This window comes from Pteropus medius, unplaced genomic scaffold (genome assembly GCF_902729225.1).
Source record: "Pteropus medius unplaced genomic scaffold, Ma_sr-lr_union100, whole genome shotgun sequence".
Taxonomy (NCBI): domain Eukaryota; kingdom Metazoa; phylum Chordata; class Mammalia; order Chiroptera; family Pteropodidae; genus Pteropus; species Pteropus medius.
Window position 1 is genome coordinate 16,791,866 of NW_024349799.1, and position 22,559 is coordinate 16,814,424.

The 22,559-nt window shown below is 49.1% G+C and overlaps 3 protein-coding genes, 1 non-coding gene and 1 pseudogene across 9 annotated transcripts in view; 4 read left to right on the forward strand and 1 right to left on the reverse strand.

The window, feature by feature from the left end:
* The window catches only part of CTNS (cystinosin, lysosomal cystine transporter), a 16,924-nt gene extending 3,071 nt beyond the window's left edge, over window positions 1–13,853 (forward strand). For 4 of the 6 annotated variants that reach the window (XM_039886381.1, XM_039886384.1, XM_039886385.1 and 1 more), the window contains 9 exons: window positions 2,814–2,892; window positions 4,076–4,160; window positions 5,412–5,515; window positions 5,620–5,751; window positions 8,714–8,813; window positions 8,903–9,022; window positions 10,137–10,307; window positions 12,098–12,215; window positions 12,446–13,853. In XM_039886381.1, coding sequence (XP_039742315.1) covers window positions 2,814–2,892; window positions 4,076–4,160; window positions 5,412–5,515; window positions 5,620–5,751; window positions 8,714–8,813; window positions 8,903–9,022; window positions 10,137–10,307; window positions 12,098–12,215; window positions 12,446–12,579 — 1,043 coding nt within the window. In that variant the 3' untranslated portion in view covers window positions 12,580–13,853. The remainder of the gene's footprint in view (window positions 1–2,813; window positions 2,893–4,075; window positions 4,161–5,411; window positions 5,516–5,619; window positions 5,752–8,713; window positions 8,814–8,902; window positions 9,023–10,136; window positions 10,308–12,097; window positions 12,216–12,445) is intronic. The other 2 variants (XM_039886387.1, XM_039886382.1) reach the window with 2 other exon arrangements.
* On the forward strand, window positions 190–305 carry LOC120621263 (uncharacterized; annotated as a pseudogene).
* On the forward strand, window positions 935–1,008 carry TRNAV-UAC (transfer RNA valine (anticodon UAC)). The gene has a single exon. It is a non-coding gene; the product is annotated as a tRNA-Val (tRNA).
* A 391-nt stretch (window positions 13,854–14,244) lies between the features above and the next one.
* TAX1BP3 (Tax1 binding protein 3) lies at window positions 14,245–19,706 on the reverse strand. Its single transcript, XM_039886388.1, has 4 exons — window positions 19,498–19,706; window positions 16,607–16,726; window positions 16,134–16,211; window positions 14,245–15,828 (listed from the first exon to the last, which is right to left on the reverse strand). Exons 1-4 carry the CDS (start codon window positions 19,534–19,536, stop codon window positions 15,691–15,693), a joined length of 375 nt encoding a protein of 124 aa, XP_039742322.1. The 5' UTR covers window positions 19,537–19,706; the 3' UTR covers window positions 14,245–15,690.
* Window positions 19,707–19,759: 53 nt separating this feature from the next.
* EMC6 (ER membrane protein complex subunit 6) lies at window positions 19,760–22,326 on the forward strand. The gene is made up of 2 exons (XM_039886389.1): window positions 19,760–19,913; window positions 20,106–22,326. The coding sequence occupies exon 2, from the start codon at window positions 20,139–20,141 to the stop codon at window positions 20,469–20,471; it is 333 nt and encodes a 110-aa protein (XP_039742323.1). The 5' UTR covers window positions 19,760–19,913; window positions 20,106–20,138; the 3' UTR covers window positions 20,472–22,326.
* Window positions 22,327–22,559: the final 233 nt, after the last annotated feature.

Here is a 22,559-nt window from a genome sequence, read left to right on the forward strand (position 1 = left end):
AAAAAAAAACAGACTCTCCCTAGGGGAAACTTGGGGTGGTCCATTAAGACTCATTTGGTAATTCTGATGTGGTGTCCAGAGATTCGTGCCTCAAGGCACTTTAAAATGCTTTCCCATGGACGTAGTTAGCACATCTGCTTTACACACAGAAGGTCCTGGATTCGCACCCCAGTGGAGCCACAGTCCATGGTCTATGGCCATGCCATCCTGAACAAGCCCGATGTCTGATCTTGGAAGCTAAGCAGGGTCGGGCCTGGTTAGTACTTGGATGGGAGACCACCTAGGAAGACCAGGTGCTGTAGGCATAAATAATAATAATAAATAATAAAAATAGGGTGGTTCCATGGAGTAGTGGTTAGCACATCTGCTTTACACGCAGAAAGTTCTGGGTTCGAGGAGGAGACGCCCCGCCTTCAGAGATCCAGTTCTTAAGGGGAGACGGCAATATCCGTAGATCAGGGGTGGAAGTTGGGGGGAATAAAAAATAATAATAATAATAATGATTAATAAATAAATAAATAATAAAATGTGTTTTCCCAAGATGTGATGCCAGCTTCCTAACTGCCTCCTATCTTGAGCTAAAAAAACGTTCTGTGTTCTTTACATGATGATAAGAATAGTCACCAGGCTATGTGGAAATTATTTAGCACTCAGGCCACGTGGAGAATCACAAACATCACCACTTTATCTTCACGATGCCTTGTGAGATAGGTAGTACTATTGTCCCCATTTTACAGGTGAGGAAACAGAGGCTCAGAGAGATTAAGTACAGCTAGAAAGTGACAGACCCAGGATGGATCTGTTTGACTTCAGAGCCCAGTCTCTCAGCTGCTGAGCACCATTGTCTTTAGTGCCACTAAGAGGGAAATAAACATTTCTTGATCTGGTTCTTGGAGAGTTTACAGCATCTTTTAAAATATAAAGACATGGGGGTGGCTCCATAGTGTAGTGGTTAGCACGTCTGCTTTACACGCAGAAGGTCCTGGGTTCGTGCCCCAGGTGGAGCCATGGACCATACACACCAGGTGCGCCAGGCCCTGGGTGTGTGCCTCAAGCGTGTGGCGGGGAGACACCCCGCCTTCAGAGATCCAGTTCTTAAAAACAGGAAACAGCAACATCCATAGGCCAGGGGTGGAAGCGGGGGGAATTGAAGAGGGGGGGAAAAATATAAAGACAGTAGGAAAGCAAAGGCTGTGGGGATCTCTCACTCACCCTGACCACGGTCACAACAGAACCCTGAGGACCCAGAGGTGTTGGTGGCTGCCTGGCATCACTTTCAATAGCCCTGCTCTGGGCACTGTCTTGTCAGGGTCTTGCAGGAAGTATGAAAAAGAAGAAGCAGAGTTGGCAAAGTTGCCTCCGAGCCCTGAGGCTACAAGTAAGGGAGTGGCCATCCTACTGTGCTCTGAGCAGCTCAGCCTCTGGGGTGATTAAATGCCACTCTGAGAAACTCAGATTGTGGGGCTGGAGACCTGAGGCTGTGGGAGTCAGCTTAGAGACTTGCGGACACAGGACAGAGCATGTATCTGCATTAACGCAGGCAGGGTTAGCCCGGAGAAGGTGTTTCAGATGGGGTCTGAGAGGTCCCAGGTGGCTAAGCCAGGCGCAGGAGTGCAAATTCCAGATTGGCTCACTCCCTTGGAAGAGAAGAGGTTACTTTTCCTTAAGGTGCCCAGAGGAAGAGAAACTGCCAAGTAGGAGTATTGAGAAGGGGGATCAGACAGAGGAGGCTGAATTAGGAAATTTTTAAGTTCCCTTCCAACCTGAGCACCTAAAATTTCAGTTTTTCATCTTTTGCCTTTGATGTGTCTGGGGAGAGGGAGACCTGGGCCCTGCCTGCAGCCATTACCCCAGCAATGACCACCTGCATTAGTTGTGCTCCCGCTTTCCCCTTAGGAGCCCTTTTCCAGTCCCAGTCTAGATTCATAATCACACCTTAGGCCATGCATATCCCTGAAGGCCTTGAAGTAAGGGAAGTGAGATGGACAGGTGCCTGGAGCTTTGAGCAAACCTGGGAGTAGGGGTGCGGGCAGGATGTGTGGGCTGTCCAAAGAACACAAAGGTCAGAGAGGCTGACTCATTCGTTCTGTTGCCAAGTTGCTCTGGGGTGATTGCCTCCCAAACCTGCTTCCTCCATCCTAGAGGACTATTTCTCTACCTTGTCCTGAGTTAGCATGTAAATGCCAAGAAGAAATCCCTGGAAGTGAAACAGTGTGTCTTGTTCACCAGTCTTCCCTCAGTCCCCAGCAGGTCAGCCTCAGGAAAGGGATCAGTGAACAGGTTGAGGGAGATTAGTTAGAGAGCCCAAAAGGGGTCCTTGAGAAACAGATAAGCTAGGCCCCTATGTCTCTGAGTAAAAGAAGGCTGGACTAGTTCTGCAAGGCCATTTTAGCTCCACAAACAGAGGAGACCCTTGTGATTTCTATCTGAAGGGGTGGTTCAAGTCCACATTTTCCAATCCCAGATCGTGGCTTCAATTCCTTTGTGACAGTTTTGGGCTCTATGGTTTTAAAACTATCTCTTATTAACTCAACAGACTCTCAGCCTCTCATATTGGGGAGGAGAAAGCTATAGTGTCTCCTGCTCAGACCTGTGTCCCCCTCTGTCTGGCAGCAGGAGGCAAAAGTGCATAATGAGGACTTGGGTTTCCAGTCCCATTACTTAGCCTCTCAGAACCTCCGTGTCTTCACCCAGAAGATAGGGGTTGTCATGAGTCAGAGCTCATGAGTTCAGATATCGGGGGCCTTTGTTACAGTGTCTCCTTGTGGGTCTAAACTCTCTGACCTAATGAGTCATGATTTGGGTCCTTCCAGAGTCGATGGTCAGCATCTCTGTTCCTCCCACTGTGAAGCTGGAAAATGGAAGCTCAACCAACGTCAGCATCACCCTTCAGTAAGTTCTCAGGCCCAGCTCTGTCCTCAGCCCAGCTCGTTCACCTCACAGCTGGGTCAAGGCTGACCCCTGGCACCATCCGTTCATATTTCAAGTGTGATATCCTTGCCTCTTCACTTTAAAACAAGCCAGAAAAAGAAAGGCACAAGCCCTGGGCTGCAGACTGAGATCCCAGTCTCTCTCTCCCCACAACCACTGAATCCTTGTTTCTGGTGGGAAGAGCAGGAAAGGGGCTTCTACACAGAGACATGAGCCTTTTCCCCAGCTGAGAAGAGTCTTTGAGTGGCCAGCAGTTGAAGCCAGATTTCGTAGTGGTCCTTTCCAAAGCTTTAATTATTTGAGGCGGACCTTGAAGGCCAGCGGGTAAGTTGCTGAGCACTTCTGAAGTCACTTCCAAAGCAGAAGTGATTCCATCGGGCGGAGCCCATTCACGCACCACTCATACTTAGCCTTGTCTGAGAGTCTTTCTTGCTGACTTCTGGTTCAGATTTGAGGGTGCTGACCTAGTCCAGACCACCAGAGAGAGCCTGTATCCTTCACTGCTTTGCCCTAATCTTGCCCCGCAGCCACTAGGATTCCCAAGACCTCTGTCTTTTTTCTCTCTGCCCTTCTCCCTTTTTCTCACCTCTCCCAAGAAGTCTGTTCTCAAACCAAAGCTTTGGTACCAAGGCTCCCTAACAGACCTGCATTCCACTCCCAGCCCCTGCATTCCACTCCCAGCCCCTGCCACCTCTGCACATCAACACCTTGTAAATCTGACACATCATCCCCTCACTACCACTCTCTCCTCTCTAGAATCTTCGAGTGGCTTTCCACTGCCTTCCAAATTAACTCCAGGCCTCTAAGTCCAGACTTGAGGCTCCCAAAGGCTGCTCCCTGCTCAGACCTGAGTCCTCTCAGAAGCCTTTCCCACCAGAGCAGAAGCCTCTCTGGCCTCTAGACACCTTATTTGGTATTCACAGCCAGTTTCTCACCTTCTCATGTTCTCACCCAGCCCTAATGGGACAGCTTGTCTCCTGATTAAAGTAGAAAACTCTTAAGGAGCAGGGAGTCCACCTGTCTACCCCTCAGACCAAGCACATAGCACCTCTTCACCCCAATGACAGGCCCGATGTGAAATTCAGAAGGTTGATTGAGCTCTCACAGTGTCTCTCAGCAGTAATCAGACTCTTGTCCTCCACAGGCATCCGTTAAATGAAACCTTGGTGATCACTTTTGAAATCACATTTCGTTCAAAAAATATTACGATCCTTGAGCTCCCCGACAAAGTAAGTAATGAATCTTAACTGATGAGTATTGAACTGCTTAGGTAATAAAACACATTTTAATTAAGTGCTTCTGGAGATAGGCCTCCTTGTTTTTACACCATGGGCTGCTCCTGTCCCATCATTCTTGAAATCTCTGATTTTGGCTTTGTTTTGGTCTCTTTGAAGATGGGCATTTTATGCCATGTAGATGGATTAGGAAAGTGATGGTAAGAAATTTGAGGCAAAAAATGGTCTTGAAATTCTTAAGATGGTTTTCAAGACCTTGCTACTCAAAAGAGTGTTCATAGACCAGCAGCATTGTCCCTGCTTGAAAACTTTTTAGAAATGCAGAATCTCAGGCTCCATCCCAAATCTACCGATTCAAAATCTGTGTATGAGCAAGATCCCTGGATGATTTGGGTCCATATTAAAGTTTGTAAAGCACCGTTCTGAGATTCCATTGGTTGAGTGTTATTTCCAAAAACCAGTGAATGCCAGAGTCTGTCTTGTATCACAGCAATAATTGTTCATAGCCCTTATGCATTAATCTGTGAATATGTACCCTGCTTCTACCTTACCAAGTATTTGAGCCAATTACTCATAGACTAGATTTTTAAAAAATCAGTAGGGGAGGTAGTACTGAGAGTAAACGAGAGTTTAAAAAAAATAGACAAAATGAATGTATGAATGAAATTGATAACCATGAGGCATGTCACCAGGCCCTGTATGGTTGTAGAAATGGGCTGCAAATTGGCTCTGAGCCCCACAACAAGCAGACAGTATTGAAGCATGATCAGATGAAGGGTGTCTACCTAAAAGAACCTTATATAAGAAGGGAGTCTCATCTCATCCCATGGTGAATGTCACATATCATTAAACGGCCATTTCTCACAACTTCCCCTGCCCCAGGGTATGAGGCCTGCTGCAGGGTAAGAAAAACTGTTCCAACAGTGGGTCCTGGCTCTCTGAGGTCTGGCTTGATCCACAGGTCAAGTGAGCAGAAGAGAGCCATCGCATGTTCCCTCAGATATAGGCCAGGGAAGGGCCTGAGGGCAGAACCTTTTTCTGCTCAGAACGTCTAACACAAGGAATATGAGGGGATTCCAGTTAGCTGATTGGTCCAGAGTTTTCACCTTTTTGTTAGTAAGCTCCTGGAAGGCAGGGACCTTGTGTGATCTGTCCCTCCATTTCCTAATGCATAGCCTGGAACTAGATACGCAGTGAGGTCCCAATAAATACATGGCCCTGGGTCAAATTCAGTTTTCCTAACAGGTTGTGGTGCCTCCCAGAGTGACAAATTCTTCTTTTCAAGTGACATCTCAAAATGTGGGACAAATTACTGTTCATCTGCATGGAAATAATTCCAACCAAACAGGGTAAGCTGGGCCTTAAATGATGAGAAGGAAGGCAGTGCTGGGCACGTGGGAGTTTCCTTCAGAAGCCCAGCGTCAGCTCATACTGGTCCCCAAATTCTCTCTAGCCCAAGGATACGCTTCTTGGTGATCCACAGCAACGTCATTAGCATCATAAACCAGGTGATTGGCTGGATCTACTTTGTAGCCTGGTCCATCTCGTTCTACCCTCAGGTGATCACGAACTGGAGTCGGAAAAGGTAACCTGCTGAGCTATCTGTGCAGGTTCATTTGGGGCTAGTATGACGGGCATTCCAGCGAGACTATAGGCAGCATGGGTTCAGACTTTCCCCCTCTGCTTTTCTCTCTTCCTGCCCTTACCAGAAAGTTGTCAATGTAAAAGCTCTAAGAGCCTGTGGTAGTTCTTGCACTGCTGGGCATTTGGTCTCTTTCCCATTTCAGCTCTTCCCTGTGAAAGCAATAAAACGGGGCTTCTCAGTGAAGTGGAGAATGGGCTGGGTTGGGGTAAGGAAGTCCACCCAAATATGCTCTCCTCTTTGTCTATCCAGCCCTGGAGGAATTAGTGTCACATCATACCTCAGTGCTGGAGTTGGAGATTAAACCTTCCCACTTTAATTTTGAAAAAACAGAATGGGAGGTGAGGCTGAGATGGGGTGCAGGAAGACCCTGAACTCACCTCCTCCTACAGACACACTGAATATACACCTACATGTAGAGTAGTTTCTCCTGAAGAAGAACTGAGGGCTGGCCAATTGAACAGCTTCTGCACAACAAAGGATAGAGAGACCACACAGAGATGGATAGGGGAGATAGAGACACAATAATGAAGGGAATCCTACCCCCAAGTGAGACCTGCATCAGGGAGGGATATTACTGAGGGGGCTGCCTGTGGACTCGCCCACCCTGGGGCACAGCCAGAAAACTGGTCTAAAGGGCACCTAGATTATAAATGAAGGAAATCCATTTACGTTGCCTTTCCATACACTAATAACAGTGTTTCAGAAAGAGAAATTAAAGAAAACAATCCCATTTATAAATGCATCAAATAATTAAAATACCTAGGAATAAATTTAACCAAGGAGGCGAAAGACTTGTATTCTGAAAACTATAAGACATTGATAAAAGAAACTGATAAAGATACAAATAAATGGAAAGATATACCAAGCCCATGGATTAGAATAATTAATATTATTAAAATGTCCATACTTACTCAAAGCAATCTACAGATTCTGTGCAATCCTTACCAAATTAACAATGGCATTTTTTCACAGAACTAGATAAAGAGTTCTAAAATCAGTATGGAACCACAAAGACCCCAAATATCCAAAGCAATCTTGAGAAAGAAAAGGTATCATGCTCATTGATTTCAAACTATAGTACAAAGCTGTAGTAATCAAAACAGTGTAGTACTGGCACAAAAACAGACACATAGATCGCTAGACTGGAATAGAGAACCCAGAAATAAGCCCACACACATACAGTCGATCTATGACAAAGGAGGCAAGAATATACAATGGATAAAAGATAATCTCTTCAATAAATGGACAGCTACATACAAAATAATGAAACTGGACCACCATCTTACACCATTTATAAAAATAAATTTCTAATGGATTAAAGACTTGAATGTAAGACCTGAAACCAGAAAACTCCTAACATAGACAGTAAGTTCTTTGACATCAGTCTTAGCAATATGTTTTTAGATCAGTCTCTTCAGCCAAGGGCAACAAAAGCAAAAATAAATGTAATTACATCAAACTAAAAAGGGTTTTGCACAGCGAAAGAAACCAACAAAACAAAAGGGCAACATACTGAATAGGAGAAGATATTTGCAAATCATATATCCCATACGGGGTTACTATCCAAAATATACAAAGAACTTATATAACTTAATTTAAAAAAAAAAACCCACACAATTCAAAAAATTGGCGAAGAACTTGAACAGACATTTTTCCAAAGAAGACATACACATGGCCAACAGGTACATGAAAAGGTGCTCATCGTCACTAATCAGGGAAATGCAAATCAAAACCATGAGATACTACCTCCTTATACCTGTCAGAATGACTATTATCAAAAAGACAAAAATAGTATCAGTGAGGATATGGAGAAAAGGGAACTCTTGTATACAGTTGGTGGGAATTTAAAATGATAAAGCTACTACAGGAAACAGTATAGATGTCCCTCAAAAAATTAAAAATAATACTATATGATCCAGCAGTTTCACTTCTGGGTTTCTATCCAAAGAAGATGAAAACACTAATTTGAAGAGATATATGTACCTCTATATTCATTGCAGCATTATTTGCAATAGCCAAGAATGGAAGCAACTTAAGTGTTCATTGATAGATGATTATATAAAGAAGATGTGATATATATTACAATAGAATATTATTCAGCCATAAAAAAGAATGAAATCTTGCCATTTACAACATCATAGATGGACTTAGAAGGTATTATGCTATGTGAAATAAGTCAGACAAAAAAATACTGTATGATTTCACTTAAAATGAGGAATCTAAAAACACAAAACAAAAACAATATCATACAGTAAACAAACTGGTGGTTACCAGAGAAGGGAGGGGTTGCATGGGTGAAATAGGTGAAGGTAGTTAAAAAGTACAAACTTTTAGTTGTAAAATAAGTCAAGGGGATGTGATGTACAGCATAGAGAATATAGTCAATAACATTGTAATAAATTTGGTGAATGGTAACCAGACTTATCATGAGGATCATTTTGTAATGTATATAAATATCAAATTATTATGATGTAGGCCTGAAATGAATAGGATATTATATGTCAATTATACATCAGTTACATGTACACATACATACATACATACACAGTGAGCCTGGTGTTTGGTCTTCCTGCGGCAAGGACACAAGCTCTCCTGCAGTCACCTTAGCCATGTGGGCATTTTAGGGAGCTGAGCTGGGAGCAAGGAAGGGAGATGCCTCCTTTCTGCAGGAGGCCTCCAGACTTCCCTCTAGGGCCAGAATTTGAGGCAAGAGGAAACTGGTTCCCGAGAAGGTAGGATTGGGTGGCATCGATTGTAGCATGGAGAGGGACCTGAGGACGGTGCTCTGCTTTGGAGAGTCGGGCTCTCCTTCCCGTGTGCTGGGAGCTGCCCTCTCCCATGCCCTCAGTAGCCCAGTCTCACTCCCTGCCTTGCTTTTTCTCTCCATCTCCCTGCCGCACAGTGTTGTTGGTCTGAGCTTCGACTTCGTTATCCTGAATCTGATGGGCTTCATGGCCTATAGCGTGTTCAACATTGGCCTCTTCTGGGTGCCTCATGTCGAGGTATGGCACTGCTTGCCCACCACAGCTCAGCCCAAGCTGTTCAGTGGCCTTGCCGCCCTTCACCCCTCAGTTTCTCACCCCCTAAACAGGAGCAGTTTTTCCTCAAATACCCGAATGGAGTGAACCCCGTGGAGAGTAATGATGTCTTCTTCAGCCTGCACGCAGTCGCCCTCACCCTGGTTGTCCTGGTGCAGTGTTTCCTGTATGAGGTGAGAGATGAACTTGGCATCTGTCCCCTTTCAGGCTGTCAGGCCAACACCCACCACCACCACCTGCCACCCATACCTGTCGTTTTACAGAAAGCACAGAAACCCTCAGAAAGGACATGTGTTTGTTCACTCTTAGTAAGCATTTGCATACTAAAGCCAAGATAATAGGCCAAGCCCCATGCTTGGCACAGGGACCACTCCATGAGCCCAAACCTTCAGGCTCCCCTAGGTCTGTGGTAAGGGACATGGAGAGGCAGTGACGACCCAACAGGCTGAGAGCCGAGGCTAAGGGGAGAGCACAGGCAGCTTGAAGGCCTGACTCAGCCAGGGAGGAAGGGGTGGGAGGGCATCAAGGATATGGTACTTAGTTGTGTCTATGGGATACATGAAGAGGGCCAGGTGGGGCACTTCTAGCAGAGGGACAGAACTGTGAAGGCCAAGGTGCAGTGAGAGGAACCATGAGCAGACAGGGGTAGCTGGGGTACAGGGCACCAGTAGAGGAAGCAGGCTCATGAGGGTCCTAAGAGGTCTGGAGGGGTCTGGAGTACCAGGCCGAGGAGCCTGGACTCAGTCATGTTGCCAGAGGGTAGTTTGGCACTTCTGCTGGGAAGGGCATCGTTAAGCTGTGCTTCAAGGGGTTGCTGACCTGCACATTTTCTTTCACTTCCCTGTGGGTGCAGCACTTCCCTCAGGGAGTTCCCTTCACACATGCAAGGCCATCCAGGGGCTAATTGGGCTCCACCTTCAACCTTCTAGGTTTCCTTACTCTTTGCTGTGAAGCTTAGACGAAGGAGGCCTACTTTGGGGAAAGGTAGGGGTAGAGGACAGATTCCAGAAGTGATTAGGCTCCTCCTGGGTCTTGGAACAAGCCTGGGCTGAGACGAGGTGCCAAGCCTCCAGCGTGTTGGAGGTTCCGTCCCCAACACCCTTCACTCCTGGTGGGCTCTGAGAGGCACCCACTTCTGTACTGTGGAAACAAGAAGCAAATGGGCTCTGGAAAGTCTAAGGACCAAACTAGAGACCCTGATAGTGACAAGGATATTGTTGGTGTTGGGCTCTCTGTGCCCCCAGCTCCACCCCACCTGCCTTCCCTTCCTCTCCATCTCATCCTCAGCGAGGCAACCAGCGAGTGTCCTGGCCTGCCATCGGCTTCCTGGTGCTCTTGCTGCTCTTTGCACTCGTCGTCATGATTATGGCCACAGTTGGGGTAACCACGTGGCTGCAGTTTCTCTTCTGCTTCTCCTACATCAAGCTTGCAGTGACACTGGTCAAGTATTTTCCACAGGTACCTTCAAGGCCTTCCTTACTTTTCACATGGCCATTAGGGTGAGGGAGGTAAGATACAGACTCTGGGCCCTGCTCCTATTGGGTAGCTTCTGGCTAGGGTGAGGAGACAGGGATGGAAAGCCATGAGCCCAGCAGAGGCCAGGGGACAGGCAGAAAGCTGCCATTACCACTGCCTCCCTTTCCCTGGAGCCGGGACTCACATGAGGAAGTCAGTGGAGAATTCTCGGAGCTCACACTCAGCTCTTCAGAAGCAGGGGTAGTGCAGGTCACTCCCATCTCTCCATCCCAGCTTTTCTGATGACTTCAGTTCTGCCCCTCACCCCATCCTCCATTACTGATGAGCAGCAGCAGGATGCTTGGGAAAGATTAGGTGGGAGGAGAGAGCCCACCACTGTGATCTTCACCTTCCATCCAGACATGTTGTCCTCGAAGGTCCCATCTAGGGTCCTCCTTGTGGGTCCTCAGCACCCTCCCTCAAGCACTCAGTCCTATTCAGATCTGGGGACTCAGAGTCAAACATGTCTTCCATAGCTGGAATGGCCCAGGACAGGGTCATATATGAAATAAGTGCCAACTGAAGACTCTAATTATGAATCTAGGGTCTCATTTAACTTACCCCATTCTCAGTGGAGAAGCCCTCTCTTCAGCTTCCCCAGCCCAAGGAACCTTGTGTTCCATGGGCTCAAGAAGAGCATTTTGGTCAGAGTCAAGGCCAGTCTCCTGGAGGGCATGGAAACAGAGCCAGACCCTTAAAGATAAGCAAAACTTAATTCTGTGGATACAAGAGAAGGGGGAGTTCCAGGCTCAGGGCAGCCTACACAAAGGCACAGGTAGAAAAACATGGGAGGTAGCAGGGAGACCTTGCTTGCTGAGAGCAGTGTGAACCTAAGAAAGTGAGGCCAAGTCCCAGGGGACTTAGGAAGAAGGCTTCCGAGTGGGGGAAGGTCTTGAGGGAATTGGGGCCTCCGTCCCTGAGTGTGGAAAAGCTTGGGGCTGGGAAACATGGCAGGCAGGAGCCCCAGTTGGAGACGTTTGGAACTGTCTAGGCCTGGAGAGGTGGCAGCAAGAATGGAGAGGATGGGAGAAGACTACTACAGAGGCCAAGCCCTCCCTCCTGGGTGGTAGGGAGGTCACACCAGTCAGAGAAAACCAAAGGGTGCTGGTGTTGGAGGTAGGATGTGGGGCACTGGCAGCAGGAAGGAACCGGGTATCTCAGTGGACCCGCCCACTAGACCCGAGAAGCCTGAGACTGTGGCCCCTGAGCCGAGCCAGGGCTAAGGTGGGAGGTAAGTCCACTCTACAGATGGAAAAACCAAAGCTAGGAGGACTCAAGTAACTCTCCCAAGGTAACAAAGCTATAGTGGTGGAGCTGGGATTCCAAACCAGGCAATCAGACTTCCAGCCCATGTTCACAAGCACAACATGAAGTCCAGGCTGAGTTTGAGGAGAATCAGTTGCTAGAAAATGAGGATAGGGCTTTGTCACAGAACAGGGAGGGATGAAGATGGAGAAACACAGCCTCTCTCCATTGGAGCTGGGATGCAGAGATGGGAAGAGGAAAGCTGTGTTTGCTGTGCATGCAGATGAGACCCATGACCCACCCAAACTGGTCCTCTGCCAAGGCTTGTCAGAGCCTAAAGGTCACTGTGTTCCTTGGAGCAAAGGTTGGAGCAAATGAGTGGGTAGAATTAGAGCCGCTCTTGTTTGCAGTGGCAGTCACAAGGTACATGAGGGCAGCCACCCAGCCCCCTCACCGCCCTCCATCTGTCTGTCTGTCTGTCTGCCCAGGCCTACATGAACTTTTACTACAAAAGCACCGAGGGCTGGAGCATTGGTAATGTGCTTCTGGACTTCACTGGGGGCTGCTTCAGCCTCCTCCAGATGTTCTTCCAGTCCTTCAACAATGGTGAGTCAACCAACAGTGGGCTGGAGGCACAAGCCGGGGCCAGGCTACCCCCACTCCAGCCCAGTTTGGGAATCCAGGCAATGCCAGTCCCTAGATTACCTAGGGGCATTTGCAGCTGAAGTGTTTGTGGCTTCCTGGGCAGGTGAGGAACCCCCACCCGCCACACAGCCACACATGCTTTAGGAGCCGCCAACCTAAAACTGAATTCTGTCCTCTCTGGCTGTTAACAGACCAGTGGACGCTGATCTTTGGAGACCCAACCAAGTTTGGACTCGGCATCTTCTCTATCTTATTCGATATTGTCTTCTTCGTCCAGCACTTCTGCTTATACAGGAAGAAACCAGGGTATGAGCAGGTGAACTAGCACCCAGAGCCCCAGTGTAAACAGCCCAGGCCCTGTGCCCACCAGGAAAGCTGGAGAAGCGGTCTGGAGTGAAGGGCTGGCTCCATGTTTTGACAGTGGAGAAGCGCTCTCTTCCTCAGGGCCAGATGCCTTAAACATGAAACAGCCTGCCTTCATCCAGGACTCTCCAGGGCAAGGGAGAAACCTTCTTGTGGGACACACACCTGACTCTGCTCCAAGATTAAAAGCCAGACTGCTGGCAGCGCCTTCCAACCTACCCAAGGTCTTATCCCCTCCTGGGCCTTACTGGCCAGACAGCTGGCCCTCCTGCAACTTGATGCTGCCATCTCTATTTTCTTTAAGGCTGCAGGCAGCACACACAGGTTCTGACAGCCATCTCAAGCAAGATTGGGCACCAAGCTTGAAGCTGAAGGCCTTGCCCCAAGCAACCAGTGTTTCTGGGAGCAGCTTGAAGGACTGACTTTGCAGCTGGGAGAGTCAAGGGTGCTTTGCTGCCACTGCCGTGGTTCCCCGAGACCAAACAGCCAGGTGCTTTGGCCAGAGGTGCTGGTGCTGGTGGCAGAGGGGCTAGGACTTTGGGGTTAGGCCTTGGAGTCCCTTCTCTGAAGGTCATATTCTCTGAACACTCACCTCTCTGACACTCAGTTTCCACAACTGCAGTTATAGGTGGCCCAGGCCATAACCTAGTTATGAAACAGTATTTCTGGACGTTGAGGTACCCAACAGATTGGTTCTGAACTGGCTTCATGCCCAACACCCTCTAAATCTTCATCACACTAACCCCTTTTGGATTTTTTGGAGGGATGTTTTAGAAATGAGTGGCTTATTTTCCTCTGCCTTCTGCCTACCTCCTTTCCCAGAATCAGGGCCCCATGTGAGCCCCTCTAATTGCTCCCTGCCACACACACACCCCAGTCTGTGCCTTAGAAGCCTGTTAGACCTGCCAAATGGTGAGAGTAGCTCCCCTGGAGGGGAGGGCAGGCCCCCTTTCCCTTACTTCCCCCAGCCCCTACCTGAGACTGATTTTTTGGGCTGTTCAGGAGTCTCACTTAAGGACTCAAGACCACCTCACACAATCTTCATGGGCCCAACCCTGATCCCAAACCCCCTTCCCTTCCAACCCAAGCAGTTGTCCTTCCTGTGGCAGGAGGGGAAGGTCCTAGGATGTGCCTTGTACATACCATGAGTTTGTCAGTCCATTCTTTTTACTTTGAGAACAATGTAAGGGGCCTATATCCTAAATTAAAACTTGATTGTTTCCTTTTGCACACTGAGCATTTGCCAGATGCAGGTGTGCTGGCTTCAGAACCAAGTCCACGGGGCTTAGGGAGATGGTCTTACTTCATTTAAGAAAACGTGGGGTTGTGAAGTTCGCTGATCCCAAGGTGACTGCCTGCCAATCCTGCACTTCATCGGGGAACCCTCATGGGTAGTGCAAGACACCTGCCTGCTCAGGGCCAGGTAGGTCCCACACGTAACATGTCTGCATTACCAAGGGCACGCTGCTCAAGCTGTGGTTGTGAGTAGGGGTAGGATAAGGTCTTTAAGGGCACACCACCACTGGGAGTGGGGGGATGTCTGATTTTCCCAGTTTCTTCCTCTATCCAGTTTTAATATCCAAGAATTTAGAGTCTTGTTTCCACAAAGCAGAGATGGCAGCCTGACCAAATGCACACACCTGTTTTATTTGCACCACCCAGTGTTACCAGATGTCACATTTTAAAAAATGGAATATTTCAAAAATCTGACAAGAAAATGAAAATCTGATTTGGCAGTAGGTCCATGAGTGGCAACAATTCTCAGAGCTGGTAGTCCAACCAATGGTAGGCCAGGCAGAGACCCCAGAGCTCTTCAGCTCACCCTATCTTGTCAGATGGCAGACCTTGGAAATATTTGAGGTTACATCCCTGGCTGTGATGGACTGAGTGCTCTTAAGAATCTTAGGGGAGTGAGGAGCTGGCGCGGGGGGATATTTCTCCCATGAGTCTTTTGGTGTTCAAGAGACCCCCCCCTCCCATGGTTGGAGCTAAGACCAGGTTCTCAAGGGAAGTTGGGGGCTCCCTGCTGCACTGCCAGGCTCCCACATAGTCCCATAATGTGGCCTGACCAAGCAGTGTCAGGTGAGCTTAGGAATAGTGGGGCTTCATTCCAGAGCAGCTGGGGCCAGGTCAGCAGTCTTACAGCCAAAATTCTTCATAATCCATCCCAAAACGCCCAATCCCATGCCTCAGCAAAGACCCCCTGTGTGTTCCAGCGCTGTTTATTGGGCACAAGATGTTGGGTGTCAGGCAGTGTCATACTGCCCCAAATCCACAGTAACCAAAGTAAGGTTTGTTGACTTCCTAAGAGTTGTCCCAGATGTGAATTAGTAAGCTAAATTCAAAAGTAGAATTGGCATCTCCAAATAGTAAGATAAAAATGCTTTGTATCAAAGTTGTGATTAAAAAATACAAAAGTTAAACCCACAGGCAAGGAGGAAAATGGCAATCCTGAGAACTGCCCTAAAATGTCAGCCTTGAACCTCATCTAAATCCTGTAAGCAGGTAAACCCTGGGGATACCAGCACCCCTTAGGAGAGTGGGGGTGCAATGGGTGAACCGTGAGCCTGCCTGCCTTCCATCTGGGCGAACTTTCATAGTGCCTCTGGCATTGTGTCGAGTCCCTGCTGGGCAACACAGAGAAAAGCAGGGGACACAGGCACTTTGGAGCTGAGACACGAGGGCAAGGCTGAGCCCTGCAGGCAGGGCAAAGTGTGGGAAAGGCTGACACCCCCTGGCATTTTCCAGCTTTGTGGTGGGGCCCACTGCTCGCCTGAGCACTGATGACACCAGGCAGTAGGGTCTGGAGGCCAAGCCTGTGGTCACTACAGACTGACTACTCAGCCTCAGGCTATTATTTCCAATCCGGTGTCCAAGGGAGAAAGCTGATCCCAGAGCCTCAGGCCACTGGTAGGCAAGGTGAAGGAAGGCCAGGTCAGACCTCTGGGACCAGCTCTTGCCCTTCTGAGTAGGAGCCCAGCACTCAGCAGAAGTCAGGATGAGGCGCAGACAGTGTGGAAGTAGTGTCACTGTACAGAGGCGGGCTGGCACGAGTTGGAACCTTGGCGGGCTGCTAGGACAACATGGACTGCTGCACAGCCTTCTGCAGTGACTGCCGTGTGACCAGCAGGCGCACCACCTCCTCTGAGCGCTTGGTGAGCCGCTTCCGGGCCTGGTCATGTGTGACCATGGTCATGTCCCAACCGTTCACCTGGCCCAAGGAGAGAATACAGCCACCTCAGCTCCCCGCCCTCTGGGGTCTGGAAGCAGGAAGGCCTTTGTGTGGCCTGGGTCACCCAACCAGGCCCCCAAGCTGATGTCCCCAGGATGGGGGATGCCAAGCACCACAGTCGACACACAAGAGCAAGCCAGCTTCCTCTAGGGGTGACACCAGCTCCAAAATGGCTTCGGTGAGTCTCCCAGGTGCCCTGGGATGCAGGGGCAGCCCCATCCCCACCCGAGAGCTTCAGACCCTCTGACCCAAACCTTGTTTTCCTCCTTTGGGACATCTGTTACCTGCATGATCTTGTCTCCAATCTGCAGCCCAGCAATTTCAGCAGGGCCTCCTTCGGATACCCGTGTGACGTAAATGCCCTGGAAAGAGACAGCCCTGATCAAGCTCTGGGTTCACTAAACTGGCCCCTTATCCCAGAGCAAAGCTAAGCACACCATACTTCCAGCCATCCATCTGTCTGTCCCTGCACTGAGCCTCCTCCCAGCACAGGCTGTGTGTGCCAAGGGGACAGCAGGCTGCCCCACAGATGCTCCAGCCTCTGCTGCTCCTGGGCTGTCTGAGCAGGCCTTCCTAGGGCTCGGAGGCCCACTCCTCACCCCCACCCCTATTTATTCACACCAGATCATTTCTTGAACCTTCTTAGGACTGTTTGAGAGAGGTGAGGTCTCCTTCCGCAAAGGCCCAGGAAAGCAGAGACCCACCATCTCAGGCCTCTGTGCCCTACAGTGAGGCCCCAGGACCCTGGTCCCCTCACCTTGTCTGTCTTATCTTCTGAGAAAGGATTCTGAGAGGGATCCTGGTCAATCCCACCTCCAATGCTGAAGCCAAGAATTAAGTTCTCACCTTGACGAAGCTTGTGAATTTCAACTCTTTGCTGGCAAAGAAAAAAAAATGAGTTGGAGGTGAGTGGGTATGTAGAAAACAAATCTGATCTGTGTCTCCCACAGCAGTCTCTGGCTGCTGGAACAGTTCAGCCATGCCAAGAGGATGGGGCCCATGGCCCTCTGCAGAAATCCAGAAGGTCACCAGCCTGGGAGGCTGGGGGTTGAGACCCAGAACTCAGCCACATCAACCCATCCGCACAACCCTCTGTCCTAACTTCTCCCTGCTTCCTCTATGTCAGGTACCAGCCTTAGTCAACATGTGCTCAAGAGCCAGGGTGCTGTGGCTGCTGTGGATGAGGGCCTATGTCACAAGGCAGGAGGGATCAGGCCCGGAAAAAAAATGCAGGTGCCTTGCTGAGGCAGCTCAGATTGCTGAGCCAGCCCTGTCAAGGGCAAGATAGGAGATGTTCAGGAAAAGTGGATGATCAAATGCACACAGAAAAGAGTGGAAAGGCTGTCCTGGCCAAGGGAACAGGAGCAGCGGCTTGAAGGTGCTGTAGATACATGTCCATGAGGCTGGTGTGTACAGTGCGGGACCAGAACTGAGAGGTGAGATGAGGCCGCAAGTGTGAAGCTGAGGCCAGATCAGGAAGGCTGTGAAATGCAGGCCCAAGAGACTGGCCTCAAGGATCCTACTCTCGTACAGTGTAGCGGGTGGAGGAGAGCCCTACGGTTCTCCCACATGCTCTGGGGCTGTGGTCCTCAACTGTGTCAGGCTCCTTTCAAAGCCCTCAGCAGGCATGCCCCAGTCACCAGATGCTAGGAACCAGACCAGATTCCCCCACCCAAAAAATTGAGTTTTAACAGGAAGACAAAATGAAAAGTGACTCGATCTAGGCCCAAGGGGCTTCACAAAGGAGAAATCATTTGTACCAGATCTTGACTCTGGGCCCATTAGAGTTCTCAAGAGTTGGTAAGTAGGGCTGGTCATGGTCAGGTTTGATGCTAGTCAGTAGGGGAACAGACCTCTCAGAGGTGAGATGTAGAGGCCAGGAGACATGTCACTTCGAAAGTGACATCAACAGACTTGGAGACTGCTCATGGCAGAGAGGAGTCAAGAGAAGCACCTGGTCTGGCTGAACACAACCATCTCTCAGATGGAGACTCTGGAGGAGAAGGACATGTTGAATTTAAGTGCCAGAAGCCATCCAAGCAGGTATCCAGAAGGTAGATGGGCCTATGGAGCCAGAGTTCAGAGAGGCCAAAATGTTTCAACATTCTTAAGATGTTAACTACATGAAGAGAGGACAGGGGCCAGGGAAGAAGTCTCCCCCACCCTAGTCCAAGACTCAAGAGGGAGAGAGAGGCCAGACCCCACCTACCACGTTCAGATTTGTGTTAGAAGAATTGGGTAGTCATGGTCCTACAGCTTTGAGGAAGGCCAAGGAGACTATCCATGGCATGAGAGGAGCAGGAAGCATGGCTGAGGTCCTCAGGCATGTTGTGAGCAACCGGAGTTGTGAGCAACTCCAGGCCTGCTCCACCTCCTCCAACACATAACTTTTTCACACCTTTGACTCACATTCAAAGATGGGCTTGGAGACAAGGCCCTGTCTCTGATCTGTTGGGTGAGGTCAGGCAGGTCACTACCTGCTCTCTGGCTCCTCACCTGCACCCATTTTTTTTTTTTCCAGCTAAGGAGCAACCTGGCCCCTTCTCTCTGGGGCAGCAGGGATCTGGAAAAGTCAAGCTGGACAGCTCTCAGCAAATCCAGCAATGTTTCCTCCTAGCCCAGACCTGAGCTAGAGCTCTGAGCTCACCCTCACATGCCACCTTATCAGTGGCTTCATGCCACACCCATCTGAGATAATGCAGGAGCTCCCAGCACAACCATCTGAGATAATGCAGCCAGTCCCATGACCCCATGGCTGAGACTTTCACCTGACTCACTGCCTGCCCAGCAGGCATTTCTTCTCAGAGATCTGGGTCCTTCCTAAGGGGTTCTTCATATGGCTGGCCATGACTAGACCTCTCTGGGACCCACATTACCCCGGCTCTGCGGTAGAATTGGCCTCCAGGTCCCATTCAGCTGTGGCATTGGCGTCTGAGTCTAACGTCCCAGCCTCCTTTCCTCTCTTTGATTATTCTAATAGCACCTGATACCTAAGACAAGCCAAGGGGGAGAACCAGGGGCCTGAGCTGATCCCAAAGGTTCTCCTCAGGCACCAAATGCCAGGCAGGGAATCTAGACTTTGCCCCAAGGGCTGGGGATTCAGGAAAAGGTCCGAGCCAAGTGTATGAGCGGGCAGTGGTGAGTCCGAAGTAGCAAGGCTGGACATGAGGTGGGGAAAGGGACTGCTACACAGGCCCCAGCCACCACCACCCCTCAAATCTCCCTTGGGCGGCAGCGCCGACTGGAGTGGAGGAAGCACTTCCTCATTCCAGTGGCTGCGACTCATGGACATCCGGGCCGGCGCCCGCCCCCCGCGGCTACCCAGCTGGGATCACAGGCCCAGGAAGGCCCTGGACAATTTCCCAGACTCCCACAGCCGGGCCTTTCTCCTCAATGCTCCCCGCCCTGGCCAGCTGAAAGAAGTCCAACGCCGCTGTGGCAGTGCACGGAGACTGGCCTTGGTCCAGGATCTCGGGAGGCTCTTGGGTTCCAGCATTCCCTTTTGCAGGCTGAGATGACCGTGGTTGGACCGGAGATCGGAGCCCTGGCCGCGGATTTGCAGGAGCTCGAAGCTTTGTCAACCAGTTTGTCAACCAGTTGGCAAAGTGGGAGCAAGCCAAGTGAGGGAGCCCGGGCGAGTGTACTCACCACTACGGCAGTGACTGGCTGGCCCGGGATGTAGGACATCTCGACTCGAATCCGGTAACCAAGTACCGCTCAGCGAAGCCCGCAGCGAAAACCCCAGTGGCCGCGCCCTCTGGTTAACAAAGGCAGCCCGGCTCGGCCCGCCCTCTCATGAATAGTTAACAAATCCCTGGCCAATCACCAGCCGGAGCGCTGTTGGGCTTTCGGAAGTCCCAGAGTGTGCGTAGTAAAGCGACAAGTGGGGGTGGGGCGTGCGTGGGGTTCTCGTGGCGCATGCGCTAGAGGGCGGAAGCGCAGTCTCGGCCCATGCGCAGCCTGGGACCTCCCAGCAGCCTCTAGAGCAAGATGGCGTCGCGGGAATCTTTTTACCAGGCAGTCTGAGAGAACGCCAGGTGACTGTGTCCGCCGCTGCGTTCCAGGTAACCTGGCGTGCCTGGGCGGGGAATGCTGATGTGCTGTCGCTCCCCCCCGCACCCGCAGCTTGCCCGAGCCCTCAGGCTTCTCAGCGTCTTTTGAAAGTTCGAGACCCAAGAGCGGTGCGAGGGGGAGGGGCGGCGTGAACCCAACTCGCCAAGCTCCGGACGCCACATGTAACTTGATTTTCTCCGCAGCTCCGCGAGAAAGCAGAGGCTGAGCCCCGAAGGATGGCCACTGTGGTGGCCAAGCGGGAAGGGCCGCCGTTCATCAGCGAGGCAGCTGTGCGGGGTAACGCCGCGGTCCTGGATTACTGCCGGACCTCTGTGTCAGCGTTGTCGGGGGCCACGGCCGGTATCCTCGGCCTCACCGGCCTCTACGGCTTCATCTTTTACCTGCTTGCCTCCATCCTGCTCTCCCTGCTCTTAATTCTCAAGGCGGGAAGGAGGTGGAACAAATATTTTAAATCACGAAGACCTCTCTTTACAGGAGGTCTCATCGGAGGCCTCTTCACCTACGTCCTGTTCTGGACATTCCTCTATGGCATGGTGCACGTCTACTGAAATGGGGACAGGGATGACTTTTTTAAAAAAACAGATTGGGAAGACTTGCCAGAAATTAACAACGTGTAGACTTACTTAGTTTTTAAATTGTTGAATTCGCTGCTTGTTCTGTAACGTTATCAATAACTTATATACGAAGACGAAGAGCCTGTAATTTTCTTCAGATTAAATGAAGCGTGAGACAATTTATAGAGTTTTTTCCTACCTTAACACATACTCCCTGTCTGTCGCGGGTGCAGAATCGCCAAGTTTTGACTGCCGAAGAGCTGGGACTGAGCCTTACTTAGCTTTCTGTAATTTCCTTGCATATTTACACTAGGGCCTAAATATGGAGAGAATTTATGGTTAACAGCCTAAGAATTAATAACAGTTAATATTAAGTAAGCCCTATATGCCAGGCATTGTGCCTTGACCTTTTACACCCATTATCATTTAATTCTAGCAATATTCTTCTGGAGTAGATGCGACTATTGTCCCCTATTGATGAACCTAAGGCTGCAGAAGAGGCACAGCTTGGAAAAGGCAGAGCCAGGATTCAAATGCAGGTCTCTTTAATTGCTCTTGCTTTATTAGCTGAGTGTACTTATTCAGAGCCCAGCCTTCCACTAACCACCGCTTTAGGTATGAATGGGGTGTTTCAGTTTCATTTCACCTAGTTACAACTAGCTTTCATTTCCATTTAAAAAATAAATTCAAGCTCTTTTCTAGAATATGTCTAATGAAAAACAGACAGCATTTTAAGCTAAACTTTGGGCTTGTCTAGAATGTAAATGCCTTTGTCTATATGCTACCCAATGATCCCTCGTCAAGAGGATTATCTTACAATAAAATGCATATTTTAATTGAGAAATAAATATTGCATTAGTTATAGTAATGAACATGTTGCTTATGTAGTTTGTAGTCTAACTGGGAACACCAGCATTACCTAATTTCATAAATGTTTAAATTATGCTAAATGCCATGAAGAGAGTACATAGGAACCCCTAACTGAATCTAGGTTGCAAGATTGGGGTCAAGAAAGATTTCTTTGAGGAAATAACATTGGAGACCCAGAGGTTGATTAACAGCTAAGTAAAGTGTTTAGAAGAGGGAACTTGCAAGAAGGCACATGTGTGAGGGCCAGTAGGCAGAAAAGAGTTTGGCTTATATCTGGAGAATTAGAGAAGAGGCCATGAGGTAGACCTGGACCAGATTGTAGAAGGCCACATCAGAGAGTTTGACCTTGATTCTAAGAGCAACTGGGGAAAGCCCTTGGAAGTTTTAGTCAGGAGTAATGTGATCAGATTTGGATTTTTTTATTTTTTATTTTTATTTTTTAAAGAATCTTTTAGATCAGAAGGGGATCTGAAAGCTCGAATCCAAGCCCCCTTTTACAGACAGTAGGTGGCCCATGACTAATAACGGAAAAGGATCTGGGATCCAGGGCTCTTGAATCCATTTTGGGATGTTAGACTAAATGCTGGAACACAAACCCAAGAAGCAGCTGAGGCCACACCTTTGCCTTCTTCTCCCAGTGACTCCCTCTGAACACCTCTGACCACAACTGAAGATGCTCACATTCATGGTTTTGCACCTTCTCTCTCAACCTACCCCAGTCATCTCTCATGGCCTTCTCTGAGTGGGAAGGGAGGGTCCATTCCTGGTGTGGACTAAGGAGGAAGAAACAGTGGGTCCTACTTGGTGTGGGGGGGTGGGATAAGTGAGCTAATTTACTTAACTATTCCTCTGTTGATAGGCAGTAAGATTGTTTGAAATATTCACTTTTATAAAAAATAATGCAATGACTGTCTTCATGTCTGTATTGTTTTGAGGGAATTTATATGCTAGACCAGAAGATTAAAAACTTAATTCCAAATGCTTGTCAGAGTTTTATCAGATTACACTCACTGAATGAAAAGTGCCAGTTTTATCACTGCCTTCTTAGTCTTGTAACGTTTGCTCATTTAAAGTTTTCCTTATTTTCATTTGAATTTCTTTACAAGATAATAAGGAACGTAATACATTGCTCACTAATTGTTTCTGTGTCTGCCTCTTTTGGTCTCACATTTTCCTCTAAAACATGGGGCAACCATGAAGACACGAAGGGAA